The 18,948-nt window shown below is 34.8% G+C and overlaps 1 protein-coding gene across 3 annotated transcripts in view; it reads left to right on the forward strand.

Annotated features, from left to right (window-relative positions):
- Window positions 1-18,948, forward strand: part of LOC138707915 (probable E3 ubiquitin-protein ligase HERC1) — a 178,360-nt gene that overhangs the window by 24,974 nt on the left and 134,438 nt on the right. For all 3 annotated transcript variants that reach the window (XM_069837981.1, XM_069837962.1, XM_069837972.1), the window contains exons 9-17: window positions 1-317; window positions 3,678-3,812; window positions 6,839-6,967; window positions 10,749-10,899; window positions 11,188-11,355; window positions 14,599-14,754; window positions 15,675-15,798; window positions 17,327-17,512; window positions 18,126-18,335. In XM_069837981.1, the coding sequence (XP_069694082.1) occupies window positions 1-317; window positions 3,678-3,812; window positions 6,839-6,967; window positions 10,749-10,899; window positions 11,188-11,355; window positions 14,599-14,754; window positions 15,675-15,798; window positions 17,327-17,512; window positions 18,126-18,335 (1,576 nt within the window). The remainder of the gene's footprint in view (window positions 318-3,677; window positions 3,813-6,838; window positions 6,968-10,748; window positions 10,900-11,187; window positions 11,356-14,598; window positions 14,755-15,674; window positions 15,799-17,326; window positions 17,513-18,125; window positions 18,336-18,948) is intronic.

The following is an 18,948-nucleotide window of genomic DNA, read 5'->3' on the forward strand; positions in this document are numbered from 1 at the left end:
TTGTATACTTGGGGTTTTGGAGCATGCCTGGGCATCACTGCAGGAGAGACAACATCTCTACTACCTCAGTTGGTAGAAGACTTGGCAGCAGTAAGAATTATCGATGTAGCAATAGGAGATTCTCATGTTCTGGCATTAACACATGACAGTGAAGTGTTCGCCTGGGGCAATAACTCTATGGGACAGTGTGGACAAGGACATTCTACTAGTCCTATAACTCGACCGCGAAGGGTTCTGGGCTTAGAGGGGGTGCCTGTAAATCAAATATCGGCTGGAACATCACACAGTGTATTCTGGACAGCTTTGCCTTCAGACAGGTGAGATTATTGCCATGTAGTGTGGTTACAAGAGTGATTCAGAAGCTTTGCTCGAAACCTTTGGAGCACATATAAGGTCGCATATGGAAGAACATTTGAATAGGAGTGCATGTTCATTAGTTTCAGCTTGTGGTGCATTGGTACCTTAGACATTGCCATACCTATACTGCACCAGCTTAAGGAGGGAGGTACACCAGCGAATAGGGATTATAAAGAATGAACACTGAGCGAATTTTCCTGTGTTTTGTTTCTCTGTGCGCCAGCGTTTAGTTCCACTTTCAAGCGCTAGAGGTTAGTGTAATCGAGCATACGCTAAGATAATAATTGAGAACAGAGTTGAGACACAGGATCCAAACATCACCTACCTTATTGCATAATCCAGTAACGCTTTGCTTCAAATAAATTCAAGTTAACAGCTTTTCCTTATTTCTCAGTGAAAAACTAGTTGTAATAATAATATTTTATATTTCAGATATAATAAATTATATTATAAAATAATATAATACATTATAAAATTACATATCGAATTCGTTTAATATTTGTATATAATATAATATAGGTATATGGTTTTACTTCTCGTAAGAGTTTCGTTTTTCCATTTTCAGCGCTATCAAATCATTACATATTTTAATTGTTGTTGGGGTCAACGTCTCAACTCTCATTATAAAGGAACTCTAGAGTCTAGACATTACAGTTAATGACGGATTTATTATTTTATGGATCCAATTTACTTTATTTGAGTACATGTATTAATTATATATGTTATATTTCCACTGTGTCGACTGCTAGCTGATGTGATGTCAGCGCCAACTTTAGGGAGAAAGCAGAATCTCACGCTTTAGCTGGCTTGAAGGTCATTGAAATCAGTCCGGCTACATCAAAGGTACCGACGCGAAGTGTCCATTCTTTATAATCCCTATTCGCTGGGTACACCATTAGCCTGCAAAAATTCAGTGAAATTCATTTTTTTATAACTCAGCTGCTATAAATCTAAATGAACAAAACTTCTCATGCTTAATATACATACATTACACTTTATAAAACATTATTCAGAATATTAAAATGGCTAATAATTAATTACCTGTAAAAATAATATAAAATTTGCAGAATTATTTTTACAACTGTAAAACATTTACATAATAAAATATACAATTAATTAAATATCTGCATGATTCTTGTACAAAAATATTCTAAAGACCTACATAGTATAGGATCATTTACCTATTCCTTCAGGAACTATTTTTTTCTTGATAAAAATTTTTTAGAAAATTTAATATTGAAGGTAACGATTAAGAAAAAAAATATTTCTTGAAGGAATAAGTAAAAGATACCTAGACAATGTTATAGATGTAGGTCTTTAGAACATTTCAGTAAAAGAATCGTGCAGATATTTAATTAATTGTATATTTTATTATGTAAATGCTTTATGGTTAAAACAATTATGTAAATTTGATATTATTTTTACAGGTGTATATATATATATATATATATATATATATATATATATATATATATATATATAATGCCTTAGGGTACTGTATGCAATGTTGATGTTGTGTTGTGACTGATGGATCAAGTCGATTGGTTGTAATTATGCATGTAGAGTTTCGGTCGTGTGCTGGGGGGCAAGGGTGGGGAGAGTCAGAGTTGTGATTCGTGTTGGTTATGCTTGATATAAGCATTGATTGGTGGTCGGGGTAGAGAGGATGTAAAGTTGTTTATTTTAGAGATGAATGTAATGAATTGTTATAAGATTACTTACGTATACGTTCGCTTGTGATCTGAAATGTTATCTGACATTGATGCAAATAGTGGTTGTTATTGACCATTTAGATCTAAAATATTCTATCTGATATTAATAACATACAGATAATTATCATTGATGATTGCTGTATGTGACCGAAGTTTATCAGGGACTGTATATGTAAAGATGATTTCTGTAAAAATAAGAAAATGTTGGTTTTACTATTATATCTCAATCTATTTAAACAGTTTTAAGAACGAGGGAAGAAATATGGGAATTATTAAGTAATTATGCAAATGTGGGAAATATTAAGAATTTGTTATAATATTAATAACGGTTTTCGATTACTTACATATATATATATATATATATATATATATATATATATGTCTTGATGTTTGTAGAAGTGTGTTGGTGGTTTGAAGCGAACCAAAGACTGGGTGATCGTATGTGTTCAGCTGTGTAGTGGCTCAGTGATTTTAAAGGGAACTATTTGAACGGCGTATCATGAACGTTTGTGATGTGGATGGGTCTACTTTAAATTGTGCAAAACGGATTTCTAAAGTTTAATAAGTTTTCATTAATTATATTTTTATCTTTATGACCTCTCCTAGCACCACATTATCATAATCATCCTATCACATCATCGGGGTAATGTAACTCCGCCTTCCAGGTGCCCCAACCTCAGAAGTGGGTTACAACTAAGCCACGGCCAGGAGAGAAGACCAAAAATATTGAAAAGACAACCTGGTGGCATTGGATAAAAAAAAAATATATTTAAAGAAAATAATCTGCCCTCAATGAGAGTGACCACAAAGATCCAGAATAAAAGCACCACAGAATAATTTAGAAAGACAGGAATTGTCCAGCAAAAAATTCAGAGAAACACATACCCAACAGAACCATCAATGGCCAAAATATAAATGGTAATATAATATTTGGATTGAATCCTTAAAAATATTCAACAAAATTTTTTAATTTAAAAAAATCGGAGTCCGAGTGCTTTTAAAATATCACATGTGAATTTAGGGAGTGTGCCACGTGCACCAAACAAAAGACCAGAAACACTCCACTGACTAGTGGGAAGGTTATATTTCTCACTTAGATAAGGGATGCAGGACTCATAAATGGATTTCTTCTCCTCATCAACGTGTTGTGTCTGCAGGGCATCCCTCTCGAACCGGATTGTAGGATGAAGAACTATTCCCTTAGATTGAGTCCTGTGGATGGCTACAATATCTGCTCTTCTGTTCGAATCTAAGGATGAAATGCAGTGGATCTCGTATACTTTCCTCATATATAGTGTTTTATAAAGTGTAATGTATTTTTCACCATGAAAAGTTTAGTTCATTTAGCTTTTATAGTATAGGCTAGATAAAAAAATTAATTTCACAAATTTTTACAGGCTAATGGTGTACCTCCTCTCTTAAGTGGATTCTGTAATAATTGCGTAATATTGAAATAATTACATCATTGCCCCTCTTAATTAATTCATATGGGATTTTTATTTTTATTTTTGTAATAATAGAATGTGATAAATTTCTTGCCTTATATTAAACAAATCTATAATAGATGAGAATTTTTTCGATAATTTATGGGTTTTAATTTATTTTCAGACAAGTGGTAACTTGGCATCGACCATTTTGTGTTGATCTCCAGGAAGGAACTTTCTCTTTACTTCGTTCATTCCTTGAAAAATATTGCAGTGGATTCAATCAGGATGCATGCCCACCACCGTTTCCTACATTTGGGTAAATATGAAATGCTATATTATCTTTAAAGTACTAACTAACTCTAATTTATCATGTCCCTAAATCCCTGACTCCCATAACATGCTTATTGCAAATATCCAAGTTCTAAAAATGCTGATTCTCTGTGATTGATGAACATCACTTGTGTTGTGAATGTTTTAGAACATGTCTGAGTTTTGGCCTTGAGAATTTGTAAATTTGTCTTTAAGTCTGCAGTTAAAGTTACAGGATATGCGGTTATGTTATATTCTTGTTCTCTTTATTTCTTACCCTTCACTCTCTCATATGAAGTATACAAGATATAGCTAAATGGCTGTAAACATGAAGATGTCGATGGGATGTCCATATAGATGGAATATAAAAAAAGCTACCAGAAATTGTAAAGAAATATCATTCTGCAAGGAGGAGATTTCTACAAGAACCCTCCAAACATTTAAGGAGAAAAGGAGAATACTGGCCTCTTTGTCCCAATATTCCTTGATTGAAATTATAAAAGCAGCACAGATGTCTATAAAAAAAAGACAAAGGAGAAAGTACAAATACTTGGAGCAAGTCTTGATGAGAGTCCACCTGTATGCAGGCAACAATTTCGCACGACTGTCCACAAGTAGCATATATACAGGGGCTCTTGTTTACGCACATACACAGTGTGTTGTAAGCGAAATTTATAAAATAAGGAAGCTCCAAATCTTATTTCTGTATCTACATATTCTTTAGTAAATATGGGTTGATTTCTAATACCTTTAGAGATAGTTTGCCAGAACCTCCTTTGCCTCTGCTAGCATAATGATCTGAAGAATTTTGTTCAGAATGTGGGGGATAATAGGATATTATCCTGCGTAACACATTTTAAATGGGCTATAAATGGCCAACAGATTTTGTCTGGTTCCAGTCAGAGGTAAGGTTCTGTAAATACAATGAAATTTGTATTGAATGAAGACCAAAAGTTTTTTTAATCAATCTGTAATAAGAGGAGGTGTCATTTAAAAGAATTATTTTAAATGAAAAAAATTCTACTATAAAATGGCAAGCCTTCAGCCTAAAATTTAGTTTACATTATTAGAATGGTAGATAATTTTAGAGTAAATGGTTATACAATTGAAATTACAGTTACAATATTACAGTCATGGCCATGTAGAATCTAAAAGATTTTTGGCATTGTCCACAAATGTCTTTCGTGCTTCACTGTCCAGTGCCTTATCATTTCCTTTGACTTGTTGATGGTCCTAAAGATCTTTTGCCATATGAAAGTCCAAGCAGTGCTTGATGCCTTCATTATGCAGAATATGTCCTCATGTGAGTATACCGACCAACACAGTAAAGATATCTTCTAAATTATCTTCAGGGAGGTCCATTCCCGGCAGAGCTTACAACACAACCTGTTGTCACCATTCAGACTGCAATGAGACTGAAACTCTAGGACATAAGTAGGTTGGGTTTCTGCAGAAAAACGGAATTATTACGCAATAGTAGGCCTAGTATTTTCTGGAAAAAGAACTAAGAAAGAGACTAATATGTAGAGTGTGGCATTTTATGGGGCAGAAACATGGATCTTACGACGAAGTGACGAGAAATGACTGGAAGCATTTGAAATGTGGATATGGAGAAGAATGAAGCATGTGAAATGGACAGACAAAATAAGAAATGAAGCTGTGCTGGAAAGAGTAGGTGAAGAAAGAATAATGCTGAAACTGGTCAGGAAGAGAAAAAGAAATTGACTGGATCACTGGCTAAGAAAAAAACTGCCTGAAGGATGTACTTGAAGGAATGGTGAACGGAGAAAAGTACGGGACAGAAAAAGACGTCAGTTGATAGACAACATTAAGATACATGAATCATATACAAAGACTAAGAGGAAGGCAGAAACGAGGGATGATTGGAGAGTGCTGGGTTTGTAGTGAAGAACCTGCCCTTGGGCAGAAAACTGTGAATGAATGGACATAAAAATAATGCTAACAACTTAGTGAAACTTTATTGTGATGCCAGAAGACAAATGAAGCAAATCTGCCATTAGAAACCAAGCAACCTGGATAGACATAATAGAGCTAGGGTAGCTGTAGCTATGGTCCTTAAACATAGAGACAGAAAAGCCCACGAAGAAGAGTTCATTGCATATTTGCTGAGTATTCTGACAGAGAAGTTGACATCACTGCCTTTAGGAAAGAAAATTACTGGTTGGTTTTAGATCCAATTGTAGACTTTGAAAGTGACATTGTACAAGCACAACTTGTCTGCTCTTTCTAAGCACAAAATGTAATATATCTTCTAAAAAGTGGAAGCAAGGTGAAATCAGTGGGATGTTTATTTGAGCTTTCATTATTTTTACATTCTATTTATTTATTAGCAGGTTATTTTACGACGCTTTATCAACATCTTAGGTTATTTAGCATCTGAATGAGATGAAGGTGGTAATGATGGTGAAATGAGTCCGGGGTCCAGCACCGAAAGTTATCCAGCATTTGCTCATATTGGGTTGAGGGAAAACCCCGGAAAAAACCTCAACCAGGTAACTTGCCCCGACCGGGAATCGAACCCGGGCCACCTGGTTTCGCGGCCAGACGTGCTGACCGTTACTCCACGTATGTGGGTTTTACATTCTGAATCAGACCTCGAACTCATTATGTCATGTTCCTATATATATATTGTGTTTGTGTCTCAATATGACAGGTGAGATTCATTTGCCTAATGTTGTGTCATCCAAAACCAGATTTAATATCTAAAGTTCAGATTTACCAGAAGCACTATATACGAGGGAGAGTAAAAATGTAATCTTAATAATTGTTTTATTAATTGAATATATACAATAAGACTACAAACACTTTATCACTTTTCAACATAGTCCCAGCTACGTTCAATGCAAGTGTTCCTGTTGTACTATGTTAAAAGTGATGAAGTGTTTGTAGTCTTATTGTACATATTCAATTATTAAAACAATTATTAAGATTTCTTTTTGACTCTCCCTCGTAGAAAGTACCAGATGATTACTGAGGATGGCATGTATTTACTTCTGGATGGTGTGATTTTAGGGAACATCATCAGTTCGTCCTCTTGTGCCTGAAATTGTTGTGTGCACATTTATCACTGGCACTTACTGGAGGTCTTGCCACATCTGTTCTTGGCAGCCAGGCCAGACCTCTTCGTCATTTGCTCTTCAGGTTAGTACATAGTCATAGGACAATTAATACTGGTGATCATGTTCATAGTTTATTGTACCTGTTCTGTGATTACTCTAATGCTAAACCTTTTGGGTGTCATGCACTCCTTAAAGCTCACTACACTGTGACAGACTCCTTAAAATGTTTTGCATGATTTAGGTAGTTAACGTGTTCTAATCATTCAGTATTTACATGATGTAGTAAATTAAACATTTTTAATAAATTGAGTCTGTTTGTATTTAGATAAATTATTGGCGTATTTTGTGGCAGTAAATCATTGGATAATGAATTCACTGATCCAGCGTAATATTTTGCCTTGAACATCTAAAGTTTCTAATTTCTCATGTACAGAAATTTATATCTTCAAATAGTCATATGCTTCTTGAAAATCAAGAGATATTGCTAATATGTCTTCTTTACTGTTTAAATTATCTTTACTAAAATTTAAAATCTGCTCATTTGTTAAATGTAATTCTCTGAAGCTGGCGTGGTTAAGGCAAAATAGATTTAGATTACAGGAGCCAATTTAATCTATATGAAATCATTTTTTCCATAATTTTGGCAATCACTCGAGTGAGTGGTTAGTCAATAACTGGAATAAGTATCAGCTGGTCTATTGGTTTTAAAAATTAGTACTGTATTGTAATAGCTTTTTTTCCAGCCAGCAGATATTGTTGCATTCCAGGAGAGATTATAAAAGGAAAGTAGCCAAGATGTTAAATCCATCATGTATACAGTTTGGATCTGGAGATTTTCTGGATCCTAGGTTATTATTAATTAGGAACATTAAATCCAGACGTTTGAGATGGGCAGGGCATGTAGCACGTATGGGTGAATCCAGAAATGCATATAGAGTATTAGTTGGGAGGCCAGAGGGGAAAAGACCTTTGGGGAGGCCGAGACGTAGATGGGAAGATAATATAAAAATGGATTTGAGGGAGGTGGGATATGATGATAGAGACTGGATTAATCTTGTTCAGGATAGGGACCAATGGCGGGCTTATGTGAGGGCGGCAATGAACCTCTGGGTTCCTTAAAAGCCAGTAAGTAAGTAGGTTATTATTAATAGGAATGTTCAGTTCTTTGATGTTACATTCTTTTATTAAAATATTACCAATATTTTTAAGGTGGGTTGTTGATTTGATAATATATTCTTCAAGTTTTATTTTGCATTGTATTTTGTTCCTTTTAGAGCCTGTAGATCATTTATAGCTATCAGCATAGTATTTATTGAACTTATTGTGTAGTTTACTGTCATTTGTGTGGCATTTATTATTGTGTTCAAATGTCATTTTTGGGTGATCTTTTTTTATTTTATATGTTATATTGTACAAATCAGTATGCTTTCTGGCCATCTTTTCTGTAATTTGTCTTTTACGGTTCCAAGACGTTAAGTCCATTGAAACCATGTCCATATGACTTATGTCCTCTAATATTTTTGTCCACTTTCATTTATGTCCACATTTTATGTGCGTCCATTTTTTTGGGTCCATGACTGTTGTGTCCACTTTTATTTAAGTCAATTCCTTTTGTACCACTGGAAGATATTCAAGCTGTTTTTGATAGCCTTATAGATAATATTGAGCCTGATATAATGGATTTAGCATTGTACATGGAAAGAACTTACATCCGAGGAATGCCTGCTCGAGGAAGAAGAAGAAGAGCAATGCCACCTAGATTCGCACCTGAAATATGGAACACTTATAATCAGGTTCTGGCAGGACAACAACGAACAACTAACATAGTCGAGGGCTGGCACAACCGTTTTCAGAAACACATCGTCACACATCACACGTCAGTCTGGAAATTCATGGAATTTATCAAGAAAAACCAAAGGAATAATTAAATTATAATATTCCAATTGCTTGGCGAGCATTTGAATGTGCGACACCCTATTAAAAGATAGTGCCTACAGAATTTAAGTTGAGTAGAAGAGATTGTTCGGAATTACAACCACTACAATGAAGAAGGACACATCAGAACTTACCTCAAAGCTACTAGTTATCATCTGAAGCTGTATGAAGGTGAACAGGCAGAAGAGAATGAGTAGGGAATTGAAGTAAATTTGTAGATAGACATAATGTATTGTACAATCATGTAGTGGACGTAAAAATGTGGACATAAAATTTGTGCAATTGGACTAAAATAAAGTGGACATATACTTCATAGGACAGATATTTATGGACATAGTGTAATGGACATAATAAAATGGACATTAAAATTGTGGACATTATAAAGAGGACCTAACGTCTGTGTTTCGTCTTTTACATAAAATTATTAAAATATTTTATTTTTGCACTATTAATAGCTTTTTTAAATTGATCATTTAATTTTCTCCAGTTCTGGACATCTGCTGAATCATTCGTTTTTCTGTTTTAAATTCAGTCAAATTTCTTTCTTTTTACCTGTTTCGAAGTTGTGTGTTCCAAAAGAGTTTGTAATTGTCCCTTTTTTGTGGCATATAACTTTTGGCTGTGTAGCGGCCTCAATACTGTAAGAAGTAATTATTTGATAAGTTATTGGTTAATTTTTCAGATACAGAAATTGTCTTCAGTGAAATCTCAATATAATGACCTCCTTTATGGATACATTTGTCAGGATATTGTCGTGTAATGTTCGAAGAAAAAAAAGTGTTTTAATTAAAAAAAAGTCTTTCAATTTATCTAGTGTGTGAAGATTGTTTGCACACACACCATTACATTTTAGTTTCACCTATGAATAGAATGGAATACTCATTGAATATTTTTCAGGAGTGTGAAATGTGTATTCTGTATCAATAATCATAAGTTTCCTCTTCTGTCAATACATTGACTAATATAGTTAATATACCATTACCATATCTTTAAGAATTTATTATATCCTTGTCACACACCCGCTTGATTGTTCCATGCGCACTTATCACACATCAAACTTCGATTAGCGACTAATATGGACCAGTAATAATAAATCAACTCATTATTGTGTTTTTTTATTTTTTATTTTATTGGGTTATTTTACGACGCTGTATCAACATCTAGGTTATTTAGCGTCTGAATGAAATGAAGGTGATAATGCCCCGACCGGGATTCGAACCCGGGCCACCTGGCATTATTGTGTAATTCGTTTATTTTGTATGAAATTTTCATTGGCATCTTCTTCATGATACGTGCTTCATTCATTCATTCATTCATTCATTCATTCATTCATTCATTCATTCATTCATTCATCCATCCATCCATCTATCCATCCATCCATCCATCCATTTCATTCAGTGTTCTGCCCAAGGCAGGTCTTTCACTGCAAATTTAGCTTTCTCCAATCTTTCCTCTTTGTCTCCTCATGTCCACGCCTGTGGAGTAACGGTTAGCACGTCTAGCCGCGAAACCAGCTGGCCCGGGTTCGATTCCCGGTTGGGACAAGTTACCTGGTTGAGGTTTTTTCCGGGGTTTTCCCTCAACCCAATATGAGCAAATGCTGGGTGACTTTCGGTGTTGGACCCCGGACTCATTTCACCAGCATTATCACCTTCATCTCATTCAGACGCTAAATAACCAAAGCTGTTGATAAAGCGTCGTAAAATAACGTACTAAAATAAAAAAAAATAAAAATTGTCTCCTCATATGATCCATATATCTTAGGGGGGAGCGGGAGATATAGATATTATTTTTTTATATGTTCGCAAATTCTCACTGAAACTGTGTTTCTATTGTGTATTCACTTTTTACTGCTCTAATAGTGTTAACATATGTTAGTTGTAATTCTCTCATAAATTTAGTTAACATATCTGTGCTTTATTTCGCAGACTAGTGGATATTCCGACACCAGCTTGTGTGAAAACTGTAGTAAGTGAAACACTTGCTATTGGAGCTCCAATGTTGCTCCCTCCCTTGAGAGAGCGAATGGAGTTGCTTCATTCACTATTGCCACAAGGACCTGATCTTACCAATGGCCAGGTAAGAACAAGTGCATTTTATACATGTTCTTAGTCATTAATATGTTATCAAACCCGTCATTAGACTCAAACTCAATTGACAGCAATGAATATTTAAGGTAGAAATATTTTTTATGGCTTCCCTTAGAAAATAAGTGCTACCTAGAGACATCCGATAAAACTGCCAACATTTTATGTCTTGTATGATATCATCAGTATGTAATTTAAAGGTCATGAGCAATAAGAGACACCCTGGTCTAATTTCTAAAATTTAGTAACTAGAACTTTGTCTATTTGATTTTTGTTGCAGAAAATGCTGCTTGGTATCATACTGACAAGCCTTGAAGATCACAGCCATGTTTCTTCACTGCTCGGTTACAGTTTTTCTGCAGAGTCCGAAGATCATCTTGGTAGTCAAGACTTACATTTGGCTGAAGTGCTGATGAAGACTTTGTTAAGGAATCTCAGCTTCCACACGGTTTGTGCCTACAGTGACATAGTGCTTTTCAACTTCTTTTTTCATTTTTGTAGAATTTGAAAAGATGTCTATGTTCTACATCCCATACTATATAAAATAATTATTCTAATTAGAAATTCTTTAAACAATCAGTAATAAATTCATTTTTACTACAGAAAACATCTTATAATATCTGTTTGCACTGAACACACAGAAATGCTGTCCTTTTGGTGGATTTCAAACTAGCAATAGTAAAATACTTCAATACAAAAGTCCAAGCAAGAACCATTACCAAAAGAAAAGCTCTCTAACATCTGATGCCACTAAAGTAATTTGTAATTATACTTCCTTGTGTAGGTGTACTTGAGGACAAACTTTCTGATCATTTGGCTTAAAAGAGAATATAAAAGTTGTATCTTCTATATGCTTCATTTCTGTCCAACCATATGAGCCGAAAACGAATAGGATTAAAATTGGAAATATTTATTTTTTTTTATTGATATTCATCATCATGAACAGATTGCGGATCAGGAATAGTAATAAAATGTCATTTTGGGGAATGTACACCGTGGTTACAAATTTTTGGACGATTTCAGAAGGTTATATTTTAGCAATATTAAACATAAATACATGATCTTACCACCATTTGAAAGTGGGATGTTTGAAGTTTTATACTGACCTTACATGCACTCGATGTGAGCCCCACATGTAATACAGCAAATTTCCAGGCATTAATACCATTCTTGCCAAACCCTCTCAAGCATGTCTTGTGTGACATTCCTGATTGCTGCGTTAATGCGCCTTCTCAATTCGACCAACATCGCTGGAAAGTGAGGTATGTAAACATTGTCCTTGATGAAACTTCACAGAAAGAAATCACACACTGTGAAATCCGGTGAACGGGGTGGTCATCTGCAGAAAATGCTGTCTGCGTCCATTGCACGACACGCCATCGACCTGGTAGATGTTGATTTAGGTACCTCCGTCTTGTTGAAAAATGAACTCCTGTGGCATTAGCCAATTTTCCTAAATCAACACCTACCAGGTCGATGGCAATGGATGTGGACAGCACCTTCTGCACTGGCCACCCCGTTCACCGGATTTCACAGTGTGTGATTTCTTTCTGTGGAGTTTCGTCAAGGATAGTGTTTACATACCTCACTTCCCAGCGATGTTGGTTGAATTGAGAAGGCGCATTAACACAGCAATTAGGAACATCACACAATACATGCTTGAGAGGGTTTGACAAGAATGGGATCATCACCTGGACGTCTGTCGTATCACACGTGGGGCTTACATCGAGTGCATCTAAGGTCAGTATAAAACTTCAAACTTCCCACTTTGAAATGGTGGTAAGAGCATATATTTATGTTCAATATTGCTGAAAATATAACCTTCTGAAATCGTCAAATAATTTGTAACAACATGTATGTCCATTTGTGTTGTCTTTTTTTTTTTTTTAGATCAGTGTCAGTATATCACATCAATTGATTAGTACGGACTCTTTTGGCAACAACATTATGTCAACTATATATATATGTAGAACACATCTGTCCTGACAATTGAATTACCAATCAAGAGGCCTTGGGAAGTCCCTTAAAACACTTACAGGAGTATGTTGTGGATTGGGATATTGGTGATGGTGGCAGTCATAGTGATTTCAGTTTATCATTTATATGATGATTTCTTTGGTGATTCAGTATTGTGAAGCTTGATCTCATCTGTGTGGCTTTTTGTCACTGCTTGGTAAAGACAGAAAGGCTGTACAGTTTACTATAACAATTAATTACGTTCTAGTGAAGCAGTAGTAAGCAAATAGCTTCACATTATCCATTCTTATGCTGAAATTAAATTAAATTGAAGAGTGACAGAAACTGACTCTCTTGATGAAATGAGTTACTTGTGGCAAATGGTGTCAACAGTTAGTACATATCGAAAAGGACATATTAACAAATTTTACATTAATGAGATCTTTGTTAACCCTTTGAAGCACAAATTAATTTTTTATGTTTTTCATATTGTAAATTTCAAATTAAAAAACAATGTAACTTTTATTTAAAGCAACAATAATTCCTTTCTACAATTCACCTTAAACGCTCTCGTCAACAATGGGATTTGCTCTCCACACAGCAACACGGTATTCGTTATTGCACTCCACAGACGACAATGACAATTTACGTAGACTATTACGAACAACAATAAACTGTTAATCTTAACTAATATTCACAAAGCACTATTTACAACACAGAACTGTCAGTTCTCAGTTCACAGCTCATTTGTCTTGGCTAGTTCTTCTAGCTCAGTCACTCGCGTTCACAGAATCTCGAACCCCAGACCTTCAGAGACGATCCGCTGAACTTCGAACTCAGGTCTCCCAACTACGGTCCACTGCACTCGAACTCCGGGCATCAGGCTCCACAGTTACGGACACAACTCAAGTTGCGCTCTGGTCTCGAAGCTGGCTTCACTGCTACCCAAGACTGGCTTCCTGTCCACTGACTTACTCTCTGACTGACTGACTGACTGACTGACTGACTGAATGACTGAAAAACTGCTCAAGTTCACTCGCGTTTCTTCTTTTATAACTAAACCATAGTTACGAGAAATTTCTACGGGTGTCCAGAGATAGCTCTCTCGAATTATCTGGTATCTCCACTTCGACGGACTTCTGGATGATTCGGGAGGGTCCGTCCCCCCCTTCACTCCGCACGTAGCAGTTTGCTTCCTTCCTCCCTTGGCAGTAGCAGATGCGCGTGCAACCTCCCCTCGCCGCGTTGCCGTAATACACCCCCTCTGCCCTTCCTCCGTCGATCGTGAGATCGAACCTCACGTGGCCATCACAATATCATCTATCATACCGAAGCTTCAATCAATTTTTTTCAACATTTTAACTGCACACAATTTCAAAACAGAGATGGCACCTCTATGTATATTCAAGAGATAGTTCCTTGGTGGAATATCTATGCCATAAAATTTAGAAAGAAATAAAACGGTGGTTCTTCTCGATAACCACTATGCCCTTTTATGTTTGAAAATAATCATTTGGGAATTACAATAAACAAGAGAAAGAATCAAAGAAAGTATCTTGTTTTGTAGGCAGGGAAAGAAAAAAACATTCCATCTTTTTATGGCTCTTCTGTAAAATTGCAGTTTTGTTGATACACTCTTCTGGCATGATATTTATTCCACATCTGACAATCAGGTCCTTCTTAATACATTGAACTTATAGTACGGGATTTCAAATGTCATTTAATCATGTTTCAGGAGGAATGTTTAAATGAGTTGGAGAAGAATCTTGATAAAGGACAGGCTGAACTGGCTGAGTCGTCTAACCAAGTAACCCATTTACACAACTTGCTGTCATCATTACAGACACATCTGTTGGCATATTGCAGCATTAATACATATGACTCTCCTATGGTGAGCCCAAGTTTAAGTATGTTTACCAATGGTGTAATAATCTTTACATTTTCATTATACCGGGCATAAAGAGAGAATAATGTGAAGTTGAAAATATTTTTTGTTCAGAATTCATCAGTTTACAGCCATGATACTGCTTTCAGGCTTTTGTAAAGCTTTGTCACCAACTAACGTTTTTCTTCATTAATAAATCACATAAAACTGTAAATGCAGAGCCCTCTATGACTAGTTAGTTCCTCATACATCTTTTCAATAAAATGATCGAAGTGCAGTCAGAAGGAACACATGCATGGCAGCTAAAGGGTGCCACAATATCTCTGAGAACCTTTTTGAAATTAAAAGCAATTTTTTTTTTGCCAGTAATGCAGATAATAAAAGTTATGTATCTTTTTATCAGGGTGGACAGTAAATAATTATATTTTTGTATGTCTTGTAAATGATAGTTCAAGAAACTAAACTACAAATGAGAATATCATTGATAAAATGATGAAGAACTGAAATGTGAAACATGTTAACATTTTAAATGTATAATGAGAAAGTAAATCTTCTTCATTACCCCAATTTTTGTTATATTTGTGTTGCTGTTGATTGGACTGAGTTGAAATGCCGTAATGTACACAATTAAACTTTCGACTTCTGCAATATATGGTTTGTAATAGTGTTTACTGTCTTTACGTAAGAAAGTGCGAGGGTTAAAGAAGCATGTCTTTTTTTTTTTTTTAAGTTGATTTATAGGCATGTAAAATGCTGTATTTGAATCTCAGATTAATATTTCATAAATATTTCTCAAATGTTAAGATGGAATGTAATTAATAGGTATTCATTTTGCATTTGAGTATCATTATTGAAAAATAATTTGAACTGATTAGTTTCAAAAAATGCTTTACTCACATACAGCACTGTTATATTTTCTGTTTCAGTTATCACTAAGTATTACATTACTACAGAATCATCTTAGCATTTTGCTGCCTCTGACTTGTGATATATTGAGAAAGGCGGCTCATATTGTACAAAATTTTCCAAACTGCCTCAGTCAACTCTATGGTAAGTTTAAAAAAAAAAAAAAAAAAAGTATAAAACTTTGATGTTTACAGGTTGAAATTGTAATCTAAAACAATGTTATTCTTTTTAAAATAAATCATTTTCTTTCCCTACGAAATGCATGTCTGTCCCTTGAATGTAGATTGGCTTGTATTTTACAGTATTGTCTCAATATAATAGACCTCATTTTAGTGTACATATTTTAAATCCCCTGCTGAAATGCCATACATTATAATGCAAAGATATTTTATTTTTACGTTGTCATTACTTGTGATCATTTCATTATTACATACGAAAATGTTTAATTGTTAATGATTTTTGTAACTTTTGCATGCTTATTTCATCTATTGTTGACTGTAGATTTTATATAACATTTATATGTGATTTTATTCTGAATATTATGTTACCTGGAAATGTAATATATATATATATATATATATATTTACTATTTTTTATACTCGCTTTAACATCTCTGGTCATACTGCGAATTACTCTTTTGGGTGAAATCCGAAGTCCTGTGTACTATTGTTGAGACTGGTAATAATAATAATCATGATGATGATGTAATAATAATAATAATAATAATAATGGTGATGATGTAATAATAATAATAATAATAATACTACTAGGTGTCTATTGATTTCGAAAGTAACCAAAAAGCAACGAATTTAAGCAAACGAAGGTAGTGAAATGTATCAAATTTCAAAGACTCCAATGATTATGGATAACAAAATTACGCATATATTTCTGCTTCATTTATTTAATCTTGGCACCGCTGCCTGAACTGCAGTGGTCTGTAGTCAGTGATTACATATGCAAGTCTAATACAGCCTGGAAGGCTGGGAGAGAAGTTGGGTGTGCATCCATTGAAATGAAGATCAGGGAACTTAAGAAACAAGTCTGATGACAGTTCGTAATATGACTGTAATGTGATTGATGTTTTCATGATGCTTATGAGTAATTATTAAGTTGTGGTAACTAAAAAGTACCGGTAACTAATTTTTCTTTCCTATTTCGCTAGATGCTCTTTAATGATAATAAATTTACACCACTATGGCTCTATGGATATTCTGTGTGTTTTCCAACCAACCAGTATTGTGGTTCGATTTCTGGCTTGAGCAGAGATTTCTCTCCTTTCAATGTCTTTTTGTCCTTGTCGTAAGGCATCTCCACGGAGGCCCTGCATCATGCTTACCACATAGAGTGGTTCACAGTGTGAGAGTGTGTCGAATATTGTTCTAATATATATCTTACAATAATGACGATTAGTTGCCATGTTAACACATTCACGGCCAAAGTCGACTTATGTAAAATTTCCAGCGTCGACCATAGTCGATTTAACACCACTGCAAATCTTATGTCATGTTTAAAACCCCTGGTTCGGTTAAGAGGCTAGCCCTTTAAATGCCCGGCAGTGAATGTGTTAATATATTTCAAAAGTAAACATTTTATATCACAAATACCTTCCAAAATGTGTGATGTGCTTCTAATAAAGATCAGTCACTGACAGATAATAAATTTTGTTCTGCAGGAATCTTACATCAGTCTTTGGCAGGAGCCATGTTGTCAAAAATACTGCATTCACTTCTGCTTCTTCCTGTCTCATGTGTCCAGTCTCTTCTATTCCACTTATTGGGCATCTTGGCACCTTTGGATTGTCTTAACAGACTTTTGCCAGAGAGTGTGCATTTTGAGCAAGAGAGCAATTCATCATCAGGCAAGTAATTTTTGTATCTGTTAATGCTCGGTATTTCTCATATGTGAAGAAAATTAAGAACATAAAATTCGCATATATAGAAAGCATGCATGTGAAAGTGACTAAGAAAAGTGTGTTGTAGTAACGTCTTTTACATATTTTTTGTGATTTTCTTGTTATATTATTTATATTTGTTAATAGTTTTAATTATATCTTTGTCTTAGCTATATTTATATATCATTGAGAGAGAGAGGGAGAGGGGAATGGGAAGGGGGGAGAGAGAGAGAGAGATTTTTTTTTAGACTGTTGAAGGGGCTCTTTATCATAACAGAAAGCTGTGGCTTGAAAACTATTCTTTTGAGTTTTAATAAGGCTACTGAATGATTTTTTGAACCTAGGAGCTAATAAAACCGCAAAACACGCTTTTTATCCCATTGGCTTTAGATTATATCATGTTTGCCTTACATTCCAATAGAGTGCATTCTCTTAAGATTTGGTAACTAGATAGTGTGGATAATAATCTATTTTCATTTTTGATGTCAGGATAATTGTAGATGGTTTTATCTTTAATTGTGATTTTGTAGAGATGTACTTCTAACTGATGAATTATTGTTTCACTGTTTGTCGACTTTAGAAGCAAATACACCTACTCCGACTGACTTGGTAGTGGAGCATTCTTGGCTGTGGTTAGTGGATTTAGAGAGGACATGCAGTTTATTGGTTGGAAAATGTCTTGGTGGGATGCTGATTGGGGCTCCTCTGTCAGAAGAAGAGAGAGAAACGAGGAATTGGTTAAGCAGCACTTTGTTTTCACATGGTTTGGAGAAACATGTCAGTGATCCAGGTAATGCAATAGCTGAACAAAATAATTGGTATTTGATTTGGAACATAAAGCTCAGCAAGGAGATTGTTTACCGATGTATGTAGTTACAGTAAAACTTCAGTTACACGTTTTACACACTGGATTGCTTGAGATCTTAGCAAAATTCCTATAATTTCCATGCTAATTTATTCCGAATATATGTTTTTCATTTCTTCGTGTTTTTAGACGTAGTAATACGATCATATTTGAAACCTTTGGAGATATGAAACGTCATTTATACATTGCAAACAATTTTGCTCATAATTAGGCTTGCCGTAAAAAAAAAAAGCCGCGAAAATAAAGTACGAGTTCAATCCTAAGATGCAGTCCACTTCGAAAAAAAGTGAAAATTCGAAGCTGGCCATGTATGTTTCGACCAATTTTCTGTCATTTAATGATGCTATTATTGTTTTATAAACAGTGAAATATTTTGTAACACATTATGATGTAACTGAATAAATTTTGGAACAGTTACCACAATTTGTGGGCGTGATTTATTTGTTAGGAGCAAAAAGTCCAAAATAACTGATTTCTTGTAAAATAATCACATGTTATTAAATGAAGATTACACTGAAAGAACAGTGCAGGTTGTGTC

Source organism: Periplaneta americana, chromosome 1, assembly GCF_040183065.1.
Source record: "Periplaneta americana isolate PAMFEO1 chromosome 1, P.americana_PAMFEO1_priV1, whole genome shotgun sequence".
Classification (NCBI taxonomy): Eukaryota; Metazoa; Arthropoda; class Insecta; order Blattodea; family Blattidae; genus Periplaneta; species Periplaneta americana.